This window comes from Oncorhynchus kisutch, unplaced genomic scaffold, assembly GCF_002021735.2.
Source record: "Oncorhynchus kisutch isolate 150728-3 unplaced genomic scaffold, Okis_V2 Okis09a-Okis19a_hom, whole genome shotgun sequence".
NCBI classification, from domain to species: domain Eukaryota; kingdom Metazoa; phylum Chordata; class Actinopteri; order Salmoniformes; family Salmonidae; genus Oncorhynchus; species Oncorhynchus kisutch.
Window position 1 is genome coordinate 8,421,169 of NW_022261985.1, and position 19,586 is coordinate 8,440,754.

The following is a 19,586-nucleotide window of genomic DNA, read 5'->3' on the forward strand; positions in this document are numbered from 1 at the left end:
GTGAGGGTTTAGTATGGTGTTAGTGAGGGTTTAGCAGAGTGTTAGTGAGGGTTTAGTATGGTGTTAGTGAGGGTTTAGTATGGTGTTAGTGAGGGTTTAGTATGGTGTTAGTGAGGGTTTGTATGGTGTTTGAGGTTAGTATGGTAGGGTTAGTGAGGGTTTAGTATGGTGTTAGTGAGGGTTTAGTATGGTGTTAGTGAGGGTTTAGTAGAGTGTTAGTGAGGGTTTAGTATGGTGTTAGTGAGAGTTTAGTATGGTGTTAGTGAGGGTTTAGTATGGTGTTAGTGAGGGTTTAGTATGGTGTTAGTGAGGGTTTAGCAGAGTGTTAGTGAGGGTCAGTGCAGTTCTATATCAATGCATCTCATAACTATTTCCACAAGTAACGGAGCTGTAAACTAACAATAGTCCCAGTCTTTAATGTTACTCCTCATTAAGACGTTACTATAATGTTACTCCTCATAAAGACGTTACTATAATGTTACTCCTCATAAGACGTTACTATAATGTTACTCCTCATTAAGACGTTACTATAATGTTACTCCTCATTAAGACGTTACTATAATGTTACTCCTCATTAAGACGTTACTATAATGTTACTCCTCATTAAGACGTTACTATAATGTTACTCCTCATTAAGACGTTACTATAATGTTACTCCTCATTAAGACGTTACTATAAGTTACTCCTCATTAAGACGTTACTATAATGTTACTCCTCATTAAGACGTTACTATAATGAAGGAGCTGTACTTTAAGACTATTGAAGTCCCAGTAAACAGTAAAATGTTACTCCTCATAATACTCAGCATGCCTTGTGTTTAGCAGACAGTCTTGGACTAGTCATCTCTTCCATGATCTTTCCTCAAGGCTTTTTAGGATTGTATCGTTCCTTCCTGTCCTCAAGGCATCCCGTACCCTTGTTGGCTGTTTTTAGGATTGTATTGTTCCTTCCTGTCCTCGAGGCATCCCGTACCCTGTTGGCTGTTTTTAGGATTGTATCGTTCCTTCCTGTCCTCAAGGCATCCCATACCCTTGTTGGCTGTTTTTAGGATTGTATCGTTCCTTCCTGTCCTCAAGGCATCCCGTACCCTGTTGGCTGTTTTTAGGATTGTATCGTTCCTTCCTGTCCTCGAGGCATCCCGTACCCTGTTGACTGTTTTTAGGATTGTATCGTTCCTTCCTGTCCTCGAGGCATCCCGTACCCTGTTGGCTGTTTTTAGGATTGTATCGTTCCTTCCTGTCCTCGAGGCATCCTGTACCCTGTTGGCTGTTTTTAGGATTGTATCGTTCCTTCCTGTCCTCGAGGCATCCCGTACCCTGTTGGCTGTTTTTAGGATTGTATCGTTCCTTCCTGTCCTCGAGGCATCCCGTACCCTGTTGGCTGTTTTTAGGATTGTATCGTTCCTTCCTGTCCTCGAGGCATCCCGTACCCTGTTGGCTGTTTTTAGGATTGTATCGTTCCTTCCTGGATTCAAGGTATCCAGTACCCTGTTGGCTGTTTTTAGGATTGTATCGTTCCTTCCTGGATTCAAGGTATCCAGTACCCTGTTGGCTGTTTTTAGGATTGTATCGTTCCTTCCTGTCCTCAAGGCATCCCGTACCCTGTTGGCTGTTTTTAGGATTGTATCGTTCCTTCCTGTCCTCGAGGCATCCAGTACCCTGTTGGCTGTTTTTAGGATTGTATCGTTCCTTCCTGTCCTCGAGGCATCCTGTACCCTGTTGGCTGTTTTTAGGATTGTATCGTTCCTTCCTGTCCTCGAGGCATCCCGTACCCTGTTGGCTGTTTTTAGGATTGTATCGTTCCTTCCTGGATTCAAGGTATCCAGTACCCTGTTGGCTGTTTTTAGGATTGTATCGTTCCTTCCTGGATTCAAGGTATCCAGTACCCTGTTGGCTGTTTTTAGGATTGTATCGTTCCTTCCTGTCCTCGAGGCATCCCGTACCCTGTTGGCTGTTTTTAGGATTGTATCGTTCCTTCCTGGATTCAAGGTATCCAGTACCCTGTTGGCTGTTTTTAGGATTGTATCGTTCCTTCCTGGATTCAAGGTATCCCGTACCCTGTTGACTGTTTTTAGGATTGTATCATTCCTTCCTGTCCTCGAGGTATCCCGTACCCTGTTGACTGTTTTTAGGATTGTATCGTTCCTTCCTGTCCTCGAGGTATCCCGTACCCTGTTGGCTGTTTTTAGGATTGTATCGTTCCTTCCTGTCCTCGAGGTATCCCGTACCCTGTTGGCTGTTTTTAGGATTGTATCGTTCCTTCCTGGATTCAAGGTATCCCGTACCCTGTTGACTGTTTTTAGGATTGTATCGTTCCTTCCTGTCCTCGAGGTATCCCGTACCCTGTTGGCTGTTTTTAGGATTGTATCGTTCCTTCCTGGATTCAAGGTATCCAGTACCCTGTTGGCTGTTTTTAGGATTGTATCGTTCCTTCCTGGATTCAAGGTATCCACTAACCCTTCAGAGCCAAAATGGAGTCAATCTCCTCTATTTAGAGCGGGATTAGACTCTGTGTTTCCTCTGTTTCCTGGTATATCTCTGCTTTGCTCCGCTAACTGCCATACTCACGTTGAGGATGGTCTGAAGGTCCACGCGGTCCAGACTACAACCTCTGCAGGATTCAGAGCCAAAATGTCTCCTCTGGTTCCTGTGGCAGGTATACTTTATCTATCTATGCCTGTTGAAGCTACTGCCATACTCACGTTGAGGATGGTCTGAAGGTCCACGCGGTCCAGACTACAACCTCTGCAGGATTCAGAGCCAAAATGTCTCCTCTGGTTCCTGTGGCAGGTATACTTTATCTATCTATGCCTGTTGAAGCTACTGCCATACTCACGTTGAGGATGGTCTGCAGGTCCACGCTGTCCTTGATGCGCCCCTCCGTCCGAGCCCTGGACGCCATGTTAGAAAACCACACCACAGGGATCCAGTACTTCAGGTGGGGAGACTTGACAGCATCAAAGATCTTCCTCTCTTCTGGAGTCATGAAGCCTGCAGGGAGGAGGAGAAGGGGGAGAATTAGGGGGATGAAGAGGAGGGGGAGGAGGTGGGTGAAGAGGAGAAGGGTAGGAGGAGAAGGAGGAGGAAGAGGGGGAGGAAGAGGAGAAGGAAGAGGAAGAGGGGGAGGAAGATGAGGAGGAAGGGAAGGGGGAGAAGGGGGAAGAGAAGGAGGAGGGGAGAAGGAGGAGGAAGGGGTGAGGAAGAGGGGGAGGAAGAGGAGGAGGAAGAGAAGGGGGATAAGTGGGAAGAAGGTGGAGGATGAGGAGTGGAAGGAGGAGTAGGGGGAGGAGGAGGAAGAGGAGAAGGAGGAGGAGGGGGTAGGGGAAGGGGGAGGAGTGGAAGGAGGAGGAAGAGGAGAAGGAGGAGGAGGGGGTAGGGGAAGGGGGAGGAGTGGAAGGAGGAGGAGGGGGAGGAGGAGGAAGAGGAGAAGGAAGAGGAGGGGGTAGGGGAAGGGGGAGGAGTGGAAGGAGGAGTAGGGGGAGGAGGAGGAAGAGGAGAAGGAGGAGGAGGGGGTAGGGGAAGGGGGAGGAGTGGAAGGAGGAGTAGGGGGAGGAGGAGGAAGAGGAGAAGGAAGAGGAGGGGGTAGGGGAAGGGGGAGGAGTGGAAGGAGGAGTAGGGGGAGGAGGAGGAAGAGGAGAAGGAGGAGGGGGTAGGGGAAGGGGGAGGAGTGGAAGGAGGAGGAGGGGGAGGAGGAGGAAGAGGAGGAGGGTGGGGGGAAGGGGGAGGATGAGGCGTGGATACAGCAGTACTAGGGGAATACTAGTGGTTAGAGGAAACAAGGTGTTTAGTAGGTCTAATTCAATCACTGAATCCTAATGACTTGGCTGATCCTGGGTAGTCCAAAGAAACTGAAGAAGGAAATAAAAAGATGGTTCTAGAAGATCCAGTTACAGATCCTTGTTTAACTCTCACATGTCATGCATCCTGTTTACCAATAAAACACTTATGGAAGTGTCTCGTGAGTGGCTCAGTGGTCTAAGGCTGTGCCACTAGAGATCCTGGTTCGAGATCAGGCTCAGTGGTCTAAGGCTGTGCCACTAGAGATCCTGGTTCGAGACCAGGCTCAGTGGTCTAAGGCTGTGCCACTAGAGATCCTGGTTGGAGACCAGGCTCAGTGGTCTAAGGCTGTGCCACTAGAGATCCTGGTTCGAGACCAGGCTCAGTGGTCTAAGGCTGTGCCACTAGAGATCCTGGTTCGAGACCAGGCTCAGTGGTCTAAGGCTGTGCCACTAGAGATCCTGGTTCGAGACCAGGCTCAGTGGTCTAAGGCTGTGCCACTAGAGATCCTGGTTCGAGATCAGGCTCAGTGGTCTAAGGCTGTGCCACTAGAGATCCTGGTTCGAGACCAGGCTCAGTGGTCTAAGGCTGTGTCACTAGAGATCCTGGTTCGAGACCAGGCTCAGTGGTTTAAGGCTGTGCCACTAGAGATCCTGGTTCGAGACCAGGCTCTGTCGCAGCCGGCCGTGACCGGCTGGTGCACAATTGCCCCAGCGTCGTCCGGGTTAGTGGAGGGTTTGGCCCGCAGGGATGTTCTTGCCCCATCGTGCTCTAGCGACTCCTGTGGTGGTCCAGGCACAGTGCACGCTGACACGGTCACCAGGTGTACGGTGTTTCCTCTGACACATTGGTGCGGCTGGCTTCCGGGTTAATTGAGAGTTGCCTCAAGAAGAACCCTTGGTTGGGTTGTGTTTCGGAGGACACACGGCTCTCGACCTTCGCCTCTCCCAAGTCCGTACGGGAGTTGCAGCGATGAGACAAGACTGTAACTACCAATAGGAGACTAACTACCAATTAGAAATTGGGGAGAAAAAGGGATACAAGTATTTTTTTTTTACTGAAGGTTGAGAGAACTCTCTTGGTCTGAACCTGACCTACTGAAGGTTGAGTGAACTCTCTTGGTCTGAACCTGACCTACTGAAGGTTGAGTGAACTCTCTTGGTCTGAACCTGACCTACTGAAGGTTGAGTGAACTCTCTTGGTCTGAACCTGACCTACTGAAGGTTGAGAGAACTCTCTTGGTCTGAACCTGACCTACTGAAGGTTGAGAGAACTCTCTTGGTCTGAACCTGACCTACTGAAGGTTGAGAGAACTCTCTTGATCTGAACCTGACCTACTGAAGGTTGAGAGAACTCTCTTGGTCTGAACCTGACCTACTGAAGGTTGAGAGAACACTCTTGGTCTGAACCTGACCTACTGAAGGTTGAGAGAACACTCTTGGTCTGAACCTGACCTACTGAAGGTTGAGTGAACTCTCTTGGTCTGAACCTGACCTACTGAAGGTTGAGTGAACTCTCTTGGTCTGAACCTGACCTACTGAAGGTTGAGTGAACACTTGATCTGAACCTGACCTACTGAAGGTTGAGTGAACTCTCTTGGCCTGAACCTGACCTACTGAAGGTTGAGTGAACTCTCTTGGTCTGAGAGAGTTCTCAGAACCTACTGAAGGTTGAGAGAACACTTGATCTGACCTGTAAACCAAACCTGGTCGACCTTTGACCCCACCTATGTGTATTCTATTGGGGTCAGGTAAGGCCAAGCGCATGTCATTGAGGTACCTGCTTCCACTACTTGGTCCGTGACATTATGTACAGAATCTATCTGTCAAAATGAGTTTTCTCCTGACCCTCCTGACCTCCTGACCCCAAATGAGATTTCTCCTGACCCTCCTGACCTCCTGACCCCATCTATTTGCATTCCGTTATCCCCTTGGGGTCGTACCTGCCTCCACCACATGCTCCATGGTGGGGAATCTCTTACAGACGGCGGTGCTGACAGAGCGGAAGATGAGCAGTGAGGTGAGGTTGACGTAGCGCATCAGCGTGCGTCTGAGGAGGCGGCCCTGCTCGTCGTGGCCGTGAACACAGCTGGAGACCAGGAACATGAGGCGGTCGGGCCAAGGCAGATTCACAAACTGGTTCCACCAACGGTTGACCACCAGGGTTACGTAGAAACCTGCAGGGAGGAGGAGATATCAGCATCATCTACACCAGGGCTCTACATCCTGAGTTTTAAACTCCAAACCTGTTCCTGGACAGATACCTTCCTGTAGGTTTTAAACTCCAACCCTGTTCCTGGAGAGATACCCTCCTGTAGGTTTTAACTCCAACATTGTTCCTAGAGTGAAAACCTACCGGACGGTAGCTCTCCAGGAACAGGGTTGGAATTAAAACCTACCGGACGGTATCTCTCCAGGAACAAGGTTGGAGTTTAAACCTACAGGAAGATATCTCTCCGGAAACAGGGTTGGAGTTAAAACCTACAGGAAGGTATCTCTCCAGGAACAAGGTCGGAGTTTAAACCTACAGGAGGGTATCTCTCCAGGAACAGGGTTGGAGTTAAAACCTACCTGATGGTAGCTCTCCAGGAACAGGGTTGGAAATCCCTGATCTACAGTAAGTCTAAACAGTATTTTGTCAGGTATGACCACAGTAGCAACCAAGGATGAGGTTTGGGTTGAGAAGGGCTGCTTTCCGAAATTACATTTAATTTCCTACGTAGTGCAGTACTCTTCAGGCTACATTTGAGCCTCAAGCTCAAAACAGAAAATTGACCCCTAGATCATTGTCTAGGGCAACTTCATCCCAGTCCATATCAATATTTTATTGACATAAACTGAGATACATAAATGTCATGAAAGCCACTTTGTGCCATTCACACAGAAGCACAACGCTATTAAGCAACAATCTGATATGCCATGCAAAGCACTCCAGTACCCAAGCAAACCCAACAATATCCCTCTTTCCCTGCTTTGGTCCGACTCCTAATGATTTCCTTCCATTAACTCAATCACCAGTTCATTTCCCCCATTGGAATCAGTGTCTGTCGGAGAGTTTCTGTTATTAAGTAAGGGTTGACAAATCACGATCATTAGTTTGTTGCCTGGCACTGTTGAGGATTAGTTGGGTTCATTTGGTTGGATAGTAGCAAGCAAGTCAGACAGTTAACGCAGTGTGTGTGTCGGTGTTTGTGCGTGCGTGCGCGTGTGTGTCAGTGTTTGTGCGTGCGTGCGCATGTGTGTGGTGATCGAGAAAGTATTGCACTGTTGTCATTCTGTTTTTAGGTGGCTGATACACATTTGCCCGACGACTCAAACTGAATTCTTCCGCTGCTCTTATGTTCGCTACATTACCGCGAAGAAGAAACTAACATATGTGGGCGTGGCGTAGCGTTTGGCTGGAGCGAAGTGTTTGGGTCGCCAGGCAAAGCTACACACATGGGGTTGCGGATGAGGTGAATTTCCCACTTAAATTGTTAAGCACTTTCAGCACATCTGGAAAGCACCTCTACAGTATTCAGGTAGAAACAGCCATTCTCATCTCAGCACAGCGCTAGTAGCTCATAGAGTTAATAGGCTAATACTATAAACTACTCAGCGCGCATGCGCTGATGTCAACCTGCACAAGTTGTACTGACTTACCAAGCACAAACGTGACTGGAATCTGTTCTGCATACTTGTTACAGTGAAGAGCCAACTTTTCAAAGAAACGCTTTTCAGGGTCTGAGAGAGCAAGTCTAGATTGACAGGTGTGTTAATTAATTAAGTCACATTATAGGTTTGTTCACATGCAGCTATTGATATATCACAGCGATACAAATCCATTACGGACCCATCATGCAAAGTCAAATCAAAGGCTCATATTACATCTTCATTTGTAATCACAGTTATAAACTGATTAAACTCAGATAATAGATACTGTTATACAATATACATACACAAATAACATAACAATTATATTATTCATATTTCATATCACCGAGGACTTGTATTTGTGACAATACTAATGTTTTTAAGGAAAAACGCGTAATAGCTTAATATTATGCCTACCTGTAAACGAGGCTCACCAAGGTATATAACAGTACAAAGACTATAAACTCCCGATAAAGCAGTTTGTAGATGCTGCCTCTCCATCGCAGTAGAAGTCTATGGAAACCGAAGAACGTGGCGTTGGCGACTTTACTGGAGTAGGTCACGGTCATCTTCCTTCAATCACTGCAGAAAAACGACCTAGTCATCCAATTTACACTTAGTTGACAGACGCTCCCTTGTCCTTACCGGTTGTGAATGTAGCTGACTTTAATTGATATCTAAGTAAACGTAGTAAACTACTCTCTCAAGGCAAGCTTTCATGGCACAATAATAACCAGTCAAAATAACCATTATTTCCATGTTACGTGGATAAGAAATAACGTTATTAAAAACATTCATAAAAGTATACATTTTTCACACATACCTTTTGTACCAAATCTAAATCACATCGCTTGTTGTTGCTTTAGGTGTAATATAGTGTATTCCTGAACCGTGAGTCAAGATTGAGCAATCATCAGGTGACCGCCCTGGCCACATTTAGCTGGTTGTCTGTCTGTGTCTGTCTGTCAGTCCAGCTGCCAGTGCGCTCCTGGCTATGGCTGTCTGGGCAAGATGCCCACCATGTCATGGCGGTGGAATAAGATGCGCACTATGTCTTGGCGGTGGAATAAATGCGCACTATGTCATGGCGGTGGAATAAGATGCGCACTATGTCATGGCGGTGGAATAAGATGCGCACTATGTCATGGCGGTGGAATAAGATGCGCACTATGTCATGGCGGTGGAATAAACACATAATGACCTGCTGATGTAGAGAGAGACTATACAACATACCAGCTCCTACATTTTAAAAACAAAGTAATCAATGGGAAAATCTTTGGGATGTAATATTCATTGTAATATTATTATTATATAGATATATTTGGACACATTTTTATGGAAAAAGCCTCATAAATATGTGGTTTATAGTAGTGCATATGAATGCAGGAATTCAGATGCGTTGTAGAAATTGAAATGTCAAAGACTCATTATAGTTGTTTATTACCCTCTCGAATGTATCGCATCCTTTTTTTTGTTGCATTATTCATACGCTATCAAATATCCCTCACAACATGAGATCTAAAACGGTGTCCAACGGACGGCGCTGTTGACCTAATTATCATGGCAAACAATAAAGCAGGCTCACAGAAATGCACGGGAGATGCAGCGACGGGACAAGACTGTAACTACCAATTGGATATCACGAAATTGCGAAGAAAAAAGGGGTAAACATTTTTATTTTATTTTTTACAAATGACAAAATAAATGCATGCCTTATACTGGTAGAACATACTCCCATCTATGATCAATAGATTAGCCTGCAAGGGCCTAATAGACGATCAATAGTACTAAATAATTGTCGATGTAGAGATCTTACATCACATCAGAAGGAAACACATTTCATTGTGAAGTATAGAACTATTGGCGCATGCATTGCATGCAATACCATAGTCAAACAGTCGGATACAATGTTGCAACTTGTACATTTAGATACAATGTTGCGATCACAGTTTCGTATTATCTGTCGTCTGCTACCATGAAAGGTGAACATGAGATGTGATACCGGCTTTGCGCATGCGCCACTGTGATGCTGTCGGTTCACTTCTTGTGGGTGCTCGGTTCCCACCCAACCAGCGGAGAAGAAAAGAGCAGGTGAGAGGATGTTCGGATGCTGCTTGCGTTACTAAACCGAGGATATTCAGCAAACAGATACCTCATGCACGGCGAAACGGGAGGTTACTGGCGACAGGTAGCGAGAGCACGTCGTGACAGTTGGGTTTATGCACGGTGGTCACTTTCCGGACTGTTTTATTCTTCATAGACAGCAGGCGTCGAGAGAGGGGTGAGTTGACAGCTAGCATACCGTAGCTAGGCTAGCCAAAGCGCTAGCCAGCTGGCTGGCTGACTAGCTGTCTTGCTTGTTTCATCGTCTTTAAACAACGACATAGTCCAAGGTCATTGTGCATAGAGTTGTATTTGGTATTTGTTGGACATACATTTTAAAGTGAAACATTGGAGTCTCAGCGTAATTCCCTTATCATGGAATTGCCCACTTGCAATGCATCGGAGTATTTGCACATCAATTTGACAGCAATAGCTAGCTTTAATTCATTATCCATGGTGCATTTCGTTGAACCATTTTTTGTCAACAGATGACTTGGTGTCCACACTAGTTTTAACAGTCCTCTACATATGCGTACATTACAATCAAGTCTGTTAAGGAGACACATTTGGACTATTATAAGGTTTCACTAATGTTTTCCGAACATTATATCATTCAATGCAGCTGTGTAACATGGATGGTTTGGAGCAAAAGTGTATTTTGCTAGCAACATATGTCATAGGCCTACAGACGACGGTGAGGAGGAGAGGAGGAGAGGGGAGGAGGAAGGGCTGAAAGGAGGGCAGGGAATCCCTGATGCAGTGAATTGATGCCCTGCGTAGGTCAGGCAGTGTGCTGAACAGATGTATGTTTACTGATGTTAGTTTTTACAACTCAACACAAAATCAATTGAAATGTATTGGTCACACACCCAGTGAACAGCTGTTCCTAAAGGTGCAGGGAAGTGCCTGTGTGCTAAGCTCTCTCGACATTACACAACATGAATCAATGATAACAATGACAAGAGTCAAGTAATAGTAGTAGAAGTGGTAGCCTTTACCAGTATAAAGTCAATATTAGTCTGTATAATCGAAGTGTGTGTGTGTGTGTGTGTGTGTGTGTGTGTGTGTGTAAGGGTTGGATGTGTGGATAGTCAGTGCAAATAATGTCTGGTGCATGTACTCCCTCCTGTGCATATAGTCTCTAAGGTGCAGGTCTGTGCAGGAAGACCGCTAGGTTGAGCTTTTCAGCAGTCTGATGGCCTGTTGGTAGAAACTGTCTCAGTGTCTGTTGTGCCGAGACCCGATACTCCACTACTGCTTGCCAGATGGTCCGTGGCTTGGGTGACTGGGGTCCTTGAGGATCTTTCGTGCCTTCCTCAGACACTGCCTGGTGTAGATGTCCCAGAGGGCAGGGAGCTCGCCCCCAGTGGGCCCATGCCGAATGTCTTCAGCCACCTGAGGTTGAAGAGGTGCTGCTGCGCCTTCTTCACCACGGTGGTGGTGTGATTGGACCATGTCAGGTCCTCCGTGAGGTGCATGCCGGGGAACATGAACCTTTTCACCCTCTCCACTGCAGTCCTGTCCATGCTGCTTCCCCTGTTTCCTGTCGTCCACCATCAGCTCCTTTGTTTTGCTGACGTTGAGCCGCTGTGCCAGGGCTCTAAACTCCTCCCAATAGGCTGTCTCGTCGCCGTCGACGATGAGGGATGTTTCCACCGGCACCGCTGTGCCAGGGCTCTAACCTCCCAATAGGCTGTCTTGTCGCCGTCGACGATCAGAAAACTTAATGATGGTGTTGGAGTCATGCATGGCCACGCAGTCGTACGCTCCCAACGGCGGCCCCCCAACACACACACACACACACACACTAATCAATTAGCTGAATGTGGACTCTGCATTCTCTCATATGGTTAATTAATATGAAATGCCAATGCCATAAATACATCCGTTTGTACAGTCTTGGCCAAAAGTTTTGAGAATGACACAAATATTAATTTCCACAAAGTGCCTCTTCAGTGTCTTTAGATATTTTTGTCAGATGTTACTATGGATACTGAAGCATAACTACAAGCATTTCATAAGTGTCAAAGGCTTTTATTGACAATTACATGAAGTTGATGCAAAGAGTCAATATTTGCAGTGTTGACCCTTCTTTTTCAAGACCTCTGCAATCCGCCCTGGCATGCTGTCAATTAACTTCTGGGCCACATCTTGACTAATGGCAGCCCGTTCTTGCATAATCAATGCTTGGAGTTTGTCAGAATGTGGGTTTTTGTTTGTCCACCCGTCTCTTGAGGATTGACCACAAGTTCTCAATGGGATTAAGGTCTGGGGAGTTTCCTGGCCATGGACCCAAAATATCGATGTTTTGTTCCCCGAGCCACTTAGTTGTTACTTTTGCCTTATGGCAAGGTGCTCCATCATGCTGGAAAAGGCATTGTTCATCACCAAACTGTTCCTGGATGGTTGGGAGAAGTTGCTCTCGGAGGATGTGTTGGTACCATTCTTTATTCATGGCTGTGTTCTTAGGCAAAATTGTGAGTGAGCCCACTCCTTTGGCTGAGAAGCAACTCCACACATGAATGGTCTCAGGATGCTTTACTGTTGACATGACACAGGACTGATGGTAGCGCTCACCTTGTCTTCTCTGGACAAGCTTTTTTCCCGCTGCCCCAAACAAACGGAAAGGGGATTCATCAGAGAAAATGACTTTACCCCAGTCCTCATCAGTCCAATCTCTGTACCTTTTGCAGAATATCAGTCTGTCCGTGATGTTTTTCCTGGAGAGAAGTGGCTTCTTTGCTGCCCTTCTTGACACCAGACCATCCTCCAAAAGTCTTCGCCTCACTGTGCGTGCAGATGCATTCACACCTTCCTGCTACCATTCCTGACCAAGCTCTGTACTGGTGATGCCCTGATCCCGCAGCTGAATCAACTTTAGGAGACGGTCCTGGCGCTTGCTGGACTGTCTTGGGCGCCCTGAAGCCTTCTTCACAACAATTGAACCGCTCTCCTTGAAGTTCTTGATGATCCAATAAATGGTTGATTTAGGTGCAATGTTACTGGCAGCAATATCCTTGCCTGTGAAGCCTTTTTTGTGCAAAGCAATGATCACGGCATGTGTTTCCTTGCAGGTAACCATGTTTGACAGAGGAAGAACAATGATTCCAAGCACCACCCTCCTTTAGAAGCTTCCAGTCTGTTATTCGAACTCAATCAGCATGACAGAGTGATCTCCAGCCTTGTGCTTGTCAACACTCACACCTGTGTTAACGAGAGAATATCTGACATGATGTCAGCTGGTCCTTTTGTGGCAGGGCTGAAATGCAGTGGAAATGTTTTTTGTGGGATTCAGTTCATTTGCATGGCAAAGAGGGACTTTGCAATTAATTGCAATTCATCTGATCACTCTTCATAACATTCTTGATTATATGCAAATTGCCATCATACAAACTGATTGTTTTGATTCATAATGGACCGTTATCATGCACCTGTCCTGAAACAGGGGCAGAGGGAAAAAATACGTAATCTATGCACTTAAATAGCGAATGGAGGACGCTTTTCCGTGGTTAATTTTCATGCCAGCAGGTAAACTATACTCCTGTTGTAAAGATAAACAATGTGCTTAATATTGGGAAAGTTGAGAAATAGATACAGTAGGCCTAGCCTATAGAAAGCTGATAGGAACCTCCTCTTTTTATTAGAGGCCATCACTCTGTTTTCTCACGCAATTACATAGCCTATAGAAATGTTGCGCAACATAAGCTCATGGCCTCTCATGAAGTGTTTGATTAGATTTTTGATTACATTAGGGTTGATGTCAGAGTGATTTAGATGGACAATAAAGTGCTGAGGACCAGGCAGTTAGCAAGTTCGGTAGGCTACTAATGACCATCAGCAGCATCAGACCTTGGAGAAGCCTAATTACCATGACCTAAACGTTCAAGTGGAATTTCACTGCCTCGTAACCGCCGGTGTGGCCGTATTACGGTCACCGCAACAGCCCCAGGCTCAACCCCCCCCCCGAATGAGAAATGAGCCCCCTAAATACAACAAAACTCAAACTTTGGGCGGGGTATCTAAATAATGCTAAGTTAACCATTCTCCTTAAGAGTTTATTGACCCGTTACGTCAATCTAAGTAACATAATAAAAACATTTCCATCAAAATCCATCAGTTTAAACTAGAGATCTATTATTTTTTTGTATAGGTTGCGTTTCAATCCACCGCCTCCACCAATAGCGGCCTTCCGCATCTGCGGTGGGAGGTGACAGAGCTACAGCAGTGTTTATCAGACAATGAGACAACCCATCTGTGGTGGGAGGTGACAGAGCTACAGCAGTGTTTATCAGACAATGAGACAACCCATCTGTGGTGGGAGGTGACAGAGCTACAGCAGTGTTTATCAGACAATGAGACAACCCATCTGTGGTGGGAGGTGGCAGAGCTACAGCAGTGTTTATCAGACAATGAGACAACCCATCTGTGGTGGGAGGTGACAGAGCTACAGCAGTGTTTATCAGACAATGAGACAACCCATCTGCGGTGGGAGGTGACAGAGCTACAGCAGTGTTTATCAGACAATGAGACAACCCATCTGTGGTGGGAGGTGACAGAGCTACAGCAGTGTTTATCAGACAATGAGACAACCCATCTGTGGTGGGAGGTGACAGAGCTACAGCAGTGTTTATCAGACAATGAGACAACCCATCTGTGGTGGGAGGTGACAGAGCTACAGCAGTGTTTATCAGACAATGAGACAACCCATCTGTGGTGGGAGGTGACAGAGCTACAGCAGTGTTTATCAGACAATGAGACAACCCATCTGTGGTGGGAGGTGACAGAGCTACAGCAGTGTTTATCAGACAATGAGACAACCCATCTGCGGTGGGAGGTGACAGAGCTACAGCAGTGTTTATCAGACAATGAGACAACCCATCTGTGGTGGGAGGTGACAGAGCTACAGCAGTGTTTATCAGACAATGAGACAACCCATCTGCGGTGGGAGGTGACAGAGCTACAGCAGTGTTTATCAGACAATGAGACAACCCATCTGCGGTGGGAGGTGACAGAGCTACAGCAGTGTTTATCAGACAATGAGACAACCCATCTGTGGTGGGAGGTGACAGAGCTACAGCAGTGTTTATCAGACAATGAGACAACCCATCTGTGGTGGGAGGTGACAGAGCTACAGCAGTGTTTATCAGACAATGAGACAACCCATCTGCGGTGGGAGGTGACAGAGCTACAGCAGTGTTTATCAGACAATGAGACAACCCATCTGCGGTGGGAGGTGACAGAGCTACAGCAGTGTTTATCAGACAATGAGACAACCCATCTGCGGTGGGAGGTGACAGAGCTACAGCAGTGTTTATCAGACAATGAGACAACCCATCTGCGGTGGGAGGTGACAGAGCTACAGCAGTGTTTATCAAGACAATGAGACAACCCATCTGTGGTGGGAGGTGACAGAGCTACAGCAGTGTTTATCAGACAATGAGACAACCCATCTGTGGTGGGAGGTGACAGAGCTACAGCAGTGTTTATCAGACAATGAGACAACCCATCTGCGGTGGGAGGTGACAGAGCTACGTCCCGAAAATCGGTCTTCTCACGAAAACGTCTGTACGTCCGAAAGGTTTGGCCTAAAAACATGACCACTATGGATTGATTTGAATGTTGCGAAAACGATGGTGTTCTCCGTTTTGCTCTACGACCCCCAGAAGCCTCCACGGAACTCGTTGGAAGTCGCTACCACCGATGTGCCACCTTCTGTCTGTAGCGTCCAAACCGTTTGGGCGACTAACGAATATTACCCCACTATGGAAAGGGGAGACTCTCAGGAACATGATGGTGTCCCCCGTTGTGCTCTATGTCAGTATCACAGGACTCATCTGAAGGTAACAAGGTAGAGGTTGAAAAAATTAATGAAGTATGGAGGTAGTTTTGTGCCAACAAAAAAGCAGGTGTTTAATATGTGTAGATAAAAACCAGATATTAAAATGAACAGCCCACCCTATTACAGCCCCTTTCCAGGTGTCCCGACTTCCCTTTCCACACAAAAAGGTCAGTTTGTCGACTCATCAATTAATTCAGGCTACAAGAGTGTTGACCTAATGAAAAATGGCTGGGCCTATAGACTTGGAGAGGTCTTGTCCTGGCTGGGACTATAGGCGTGGAGAGATCTTGTCCTGGCTGGGACTATAGGCGTGGAGAGATCTGGTCCTGGCTGGGACTATAGGCGCGGAGAGATCTGGTCCTGGCTGGGACTATAGGCGCGGAGAGGTCTTGTCCTGGCTGGGACTATAGGCGTGGAGAGATCTTGTCCTGGCTGGGACTATAGGCGTGGAGAGATCTTGTCCTGGCTGGGACTATAGACGCGGAGAGATCTGGTCCTGGCTGGGACTATATGCGCGGAGAGGTCCTGGCTGGGACTATAGACGCGGAGAGGTCCTGGCTGGGACTATAGACGCGGAGAGGTCCTGGCTGGGACTATAAACGCGGAGAGGTCCTGGCTGGGACTATAGACGCGGAGAGGTCCTGGCTGGGACTATAGACGCGGAGAGGTCCTGGCTGGGACTATAGACGCGGAGAGGTCCGGTCCTGGCTGGGACTATAGATGCGGAGAGGTCCGGTCCTGGCTGGGACTATAGCCGCGGAGAGGTCCGGTCCTGGCTGAGACTATAGACGCGGAGAGGTCCGGTCCTGGCTGAGACTATAGCCGCGCGGAGAGGTCCTGTCCTAGCTGGGACTATAGCCGCGCGGAGAGGTCCTGTCCTGGCTGGGACTATAGCCGCGCAGAGAGGTCAGAGTTGTTGCACTCTCCTTCCCATGGAAGCCTAAACCCACACCTTGGTGAGCGTTTTGTTGACTCCCCCTTCAGTATCAGTAAGCAGCACAGCCAGTGAGTCGATCCCTCCCTCCAGGACTCCAGACTAACCTTAACCCCTGCTGCCACATTCACATTGCTCTATTCAAACATCTACTACACTACTGAGACGCTAACAAATACATCCTTTCATCTTTTCATATTGTGATTCTAAATATTTTCATGTACAACCTAATCCAGTGATTGTCATGTATTTTGGGTTGACAATTATGGTGTTATATTTTAAAATAGGGCTCCAGAATTTTCTATTTTGTTTTGGTTCTGGTGTCGATGACTTTTGCATCTTTGTGTGCTAATATCGTAGGCAATAATGGAAACTCTAAACACATTAGCTAGATTGCTAACTGTAAATATAACCGTAGCCATTTATTCATCTAACAGTAAATGTTTTTAAAGATTGTTGTAGTTTTAGCCTATCGCCCAATGAGTCCTATGCAGTCACAATGGCCAATGCACATTCCATATCTCAGAGCCATGTCAAATATCTTGGTTATAAAATAGTTGCTATTTTAGTTGCTGAGAAATCAAAATGATACCTATAGAAAGCTGATCACATCCTTTCTTCAAAACATGTTTTTAGCCTCCTAAAAAAAAAAAGAGGCCATTTTGAGTGAGGTGACCATGTAAAATGTGTAGCTCACACTGATGTTACTAATTAAAAATTTTACTCGGACACACATCCGAGTCAAAGGGTCGCAATATGCAACTAAATGGTGGCAGTCTGGAGCCCCCCTCCCTCCCCCTCCCTCTCTACATAGAAATGTCCCTCCCTTCTCTCCCTCGTGTTGTGTGAGAATTTGTCAGGCTCTCGCTAATATTCACTATTTGTCTTCACAGTTGATATAAAGATTTTTTTGTTGTTGTTAAACCTGGAGACTGGAGGAGAGGAAGAGGGGAAAATGAGTGCCCAGCCTCAGACAGCCAGCGGGCCTCTCCCCCTGGTCTGTTCCTCAGACAGCCGTCGGGCCTCTCCCCCTGGTCTGTTCCTCAGGCAGACGGCAGGCCTCGCCCCCTGGTCTGTTCCTCAGGCAGACGGCAGGCCTCTCCCCCTGGTCTGTTCCTCAGGCAGCCAGCGGGCCTCTTCCCCCTGGTCTGTTCCTCAGGCAGCCAGCGGGCCTCTTCCCCCTGGTCTGTTCCTCAGGCAGCCGGCGGGCCTCTTCCCCTGGTCTGTTCCTCAGACTGCCGGCGGGCCTCTGCCCCCTGGTCTGTTCCTCAGGCAGCCGACGGGCCTCTCCCCCTGGTCTGTTCCTCAGGTAGACGGCAGGCCTCTCCCCCTGGTCTGTTCCTCAGGCAGCCGACGGGCCTCTCCCCCTGGTCTGTTCCTCAGACTGCCGGCGGGCCTCGCCCCCTGGTCTGTTCCTCAGGTAGCCGGCGGGCCTCGCCCCCTGGTCTGTTCCTCAGGCAGACGGCGGGCCTCGCCCCCTGGTCTGTTCCTCAGGCAGACGGCGGGCCTCGCCCCCTGGTCTGTTCCTCAGGCAGACGGCGGGCCTCGCCCCCTGGTCTGTTCCTCAGGCAGACGGCGGGCCTCGCCCCCTGGTCTGTTCCTCAGGCAGACGGCGGGCCTCGCCCCCTGGTCTGTTCCTCAGGCAGACGGCGGGCCTCGCCCCCTGGTCTGTTCCTCAGGCAGACGGCGGGCCTCGCCCCCTGGTCTGTTCCTCAGGCAGACGGCGGGCCTCGCCCCCTGGTCTGTTCCTCAGGTAGCCGGCGGGCCTCGCCCCCTGGTCTGTTCCTCAGGCAGACGGCGGGCCTCGCCCCCTGGTCTGTTCCTCAGGCAGACGGCGGGCCTCGCCCCCTGGTCTGTTCTGTTCCTCAGACAGCCGGCGGGCCTCGCCCCCTGGTCTGTTCTGTTCCTCAGACAGCCGGCGGGCCTCGCCCCCTGGTCTGTTCTGTTCCTCAGACAGCCGGCGGGCCTCGCCCCCTGGTCTGTTCTGTTCCTCAGACAGCCGGCGGGCCTCTTCCCCTGGTCTGTTCCTCAGGTAGCCGGCGGGCCTCTCCCCCTGGTCTGTTCCTCAGGTAGCCGGCGGGCCTCGCCCCCTGGTCTGTTCCTCAGACAGCCAGGACCTACTGGCACCGTTTGGAGCCTAGACGTTGAGAGATGTTGACATGAACTTAGACATATGAACAAGGAAACCACAATGCAAATGGAGGTTACCTGTGTTTACTTTAGGATCTGTAGGAGATTGACATATTTGAATTAGTTTCGCTGATAAAATCCTGTGTATCACAGTCAGACTGTGTACGAGTGTAGCTTAGGTGTTGTGTGTCAGAGATAAGCCTGTTTTTTGGTCTCTGCTCTGACCTGCTCTGCTCTGACCTGCTCTGCTCTGACCTCTGCTCTGACCTGCTCTGCTCTGCTCTGCTTTGACCTCTGCTCTGTTCTGCTTTGTTCTGACCTGTTCTGCTCTGCTCCTCTGCTCTGCTCCTCTGCTCTGCTCTGCTCCTCTGTTCTGCTCTGCTCTGCTCTGTTCTGCTCTGCTCTGTTCTGCTCTGCTCTGTTCTGACCTGCTCGGTTCTGACCTGCTCTGTTTTGACCTTCTCTGTTCTGTTGTCTCAGTGTAATGTCTCAGGACATTTAGGGACAATTCTGTGTTCTTATCGCTCACACACACAGCCACTATGTTTAGACAATTAGCCAGACCAACTCACAGCCACTATTTATAGACAATTAGCCAGACCGACTCACAGCCACTATGTGTAGACAATTAGCCAGACCGACTCCTCCTCCATGCTTCACGGTGGGAACCACACATGCGGAGATCATCCGTTCACCTACTCTGAGTGTGCAAAGCTGTCATCAAGGCAAAGGGTGGCTATTTTGAAGAATCTCAAATATAAAATATATTTTGATTTGTTTAACACTTTTTTGGGGGGGGTTACTACATGATTCCATATGTGTTATTTCATAGTTTTGATGTTTTCACTATTATTCTACAATGTAGAAAGAGAACTCTTGAATGAGTAGGTGTTTCCAAACTTTTGACTGGTACTGTATATGATGAGGGTGATTGCTGTAGCTTCCTTCTCAATAGACCTATAGGATGAGGGTGATGGCTGTAGCTTCCTTCTCAATAGACCTATAGGATGAGGGTGATTGCTGTAGCTTCCTTCTCAATAGACCTATAGGATGAGGGTGATGGCTGTAGCTTCCTTCTCAATAGACCTATAGGATGAGGGTGATGGCTGTAGCTTCCTTCTCAATAGACCTATAGGATGAGGGTGATTGCTGTAGCTTCCTTCTCAATAGAC

The 19,586-nt window shown here is 47.9% G+C and overlaps 2 protein-coding genes across 11 annotated transcripts in view; one reads left to right on the forward strand and one right to left on the reverse strand.

Moving 5' to 3' along the window:
• Nucleotides 1-8,463, reverse strand: part of LOC109887255 (bestrophin-3-like) — a 21,465-nt gene extending 13,002 nt beyond the window's left edge. For 2 of the 6 annotated variants that reach the window (XM_031815531.1, XM_031815532.1), the window contains exons 1-3: nucleotides 6,347-7,368; nucleotides 5,719-5,952; nucleotides 2,836-2,990 (exon numbers count right to left, since the gene is read on the reverse strand). In XM_031815531.1, the coding sequence (XP_031671391.1) occupies nucleotides 2,836-2,990; nucleotides 5,719-5,881 (318 nt within the window). In that variant the 5' untranslated portion in view covers nucleotides 5,882-5,952; nucleotides 6,347-7,368. Of the gene's footprint in view, nucleotides 1-2,835; nucleotides 2,991-5,718; nucleotides 5,953-6,346; nucleotides 7,369-7,417; nucleotides 7,513-7,825; nucleotides 7,991-8,231 lie in introns of those variants that run through there. The other 4 variants (XM_031815529.1, XM_031815533.1, XM_031815528.1 and 1 more) reach the window with 4 other exon arrangements.
• Nucleotides 8,464-9,447: 984 nt separating this feature from the next.
• LOC109886385 (rab-3A-interacting protein-like) overlaps nucleotides 9,448-19,586 on the forward strand; it is a 67,163-nt gene continuing 57,024 nt past the window's right edge. For 2 of the 5 annotated variants that reach the window (XM_031815470.1, XM_031815468.1), the window contains exon 1: nucleotides 9,460-9,689. The gene's annotated coding sequence lies outside the window, so the exon portion shown is untranslated. Of the gene's footprint in view, nucleotides 9,690-19,586 lie in introns of all 5 variants that reach the window. The other 3 variants (XM_031815466.1, XM_031815469.1, XM_031815467.1) reach the window with 3 other exon arrangements.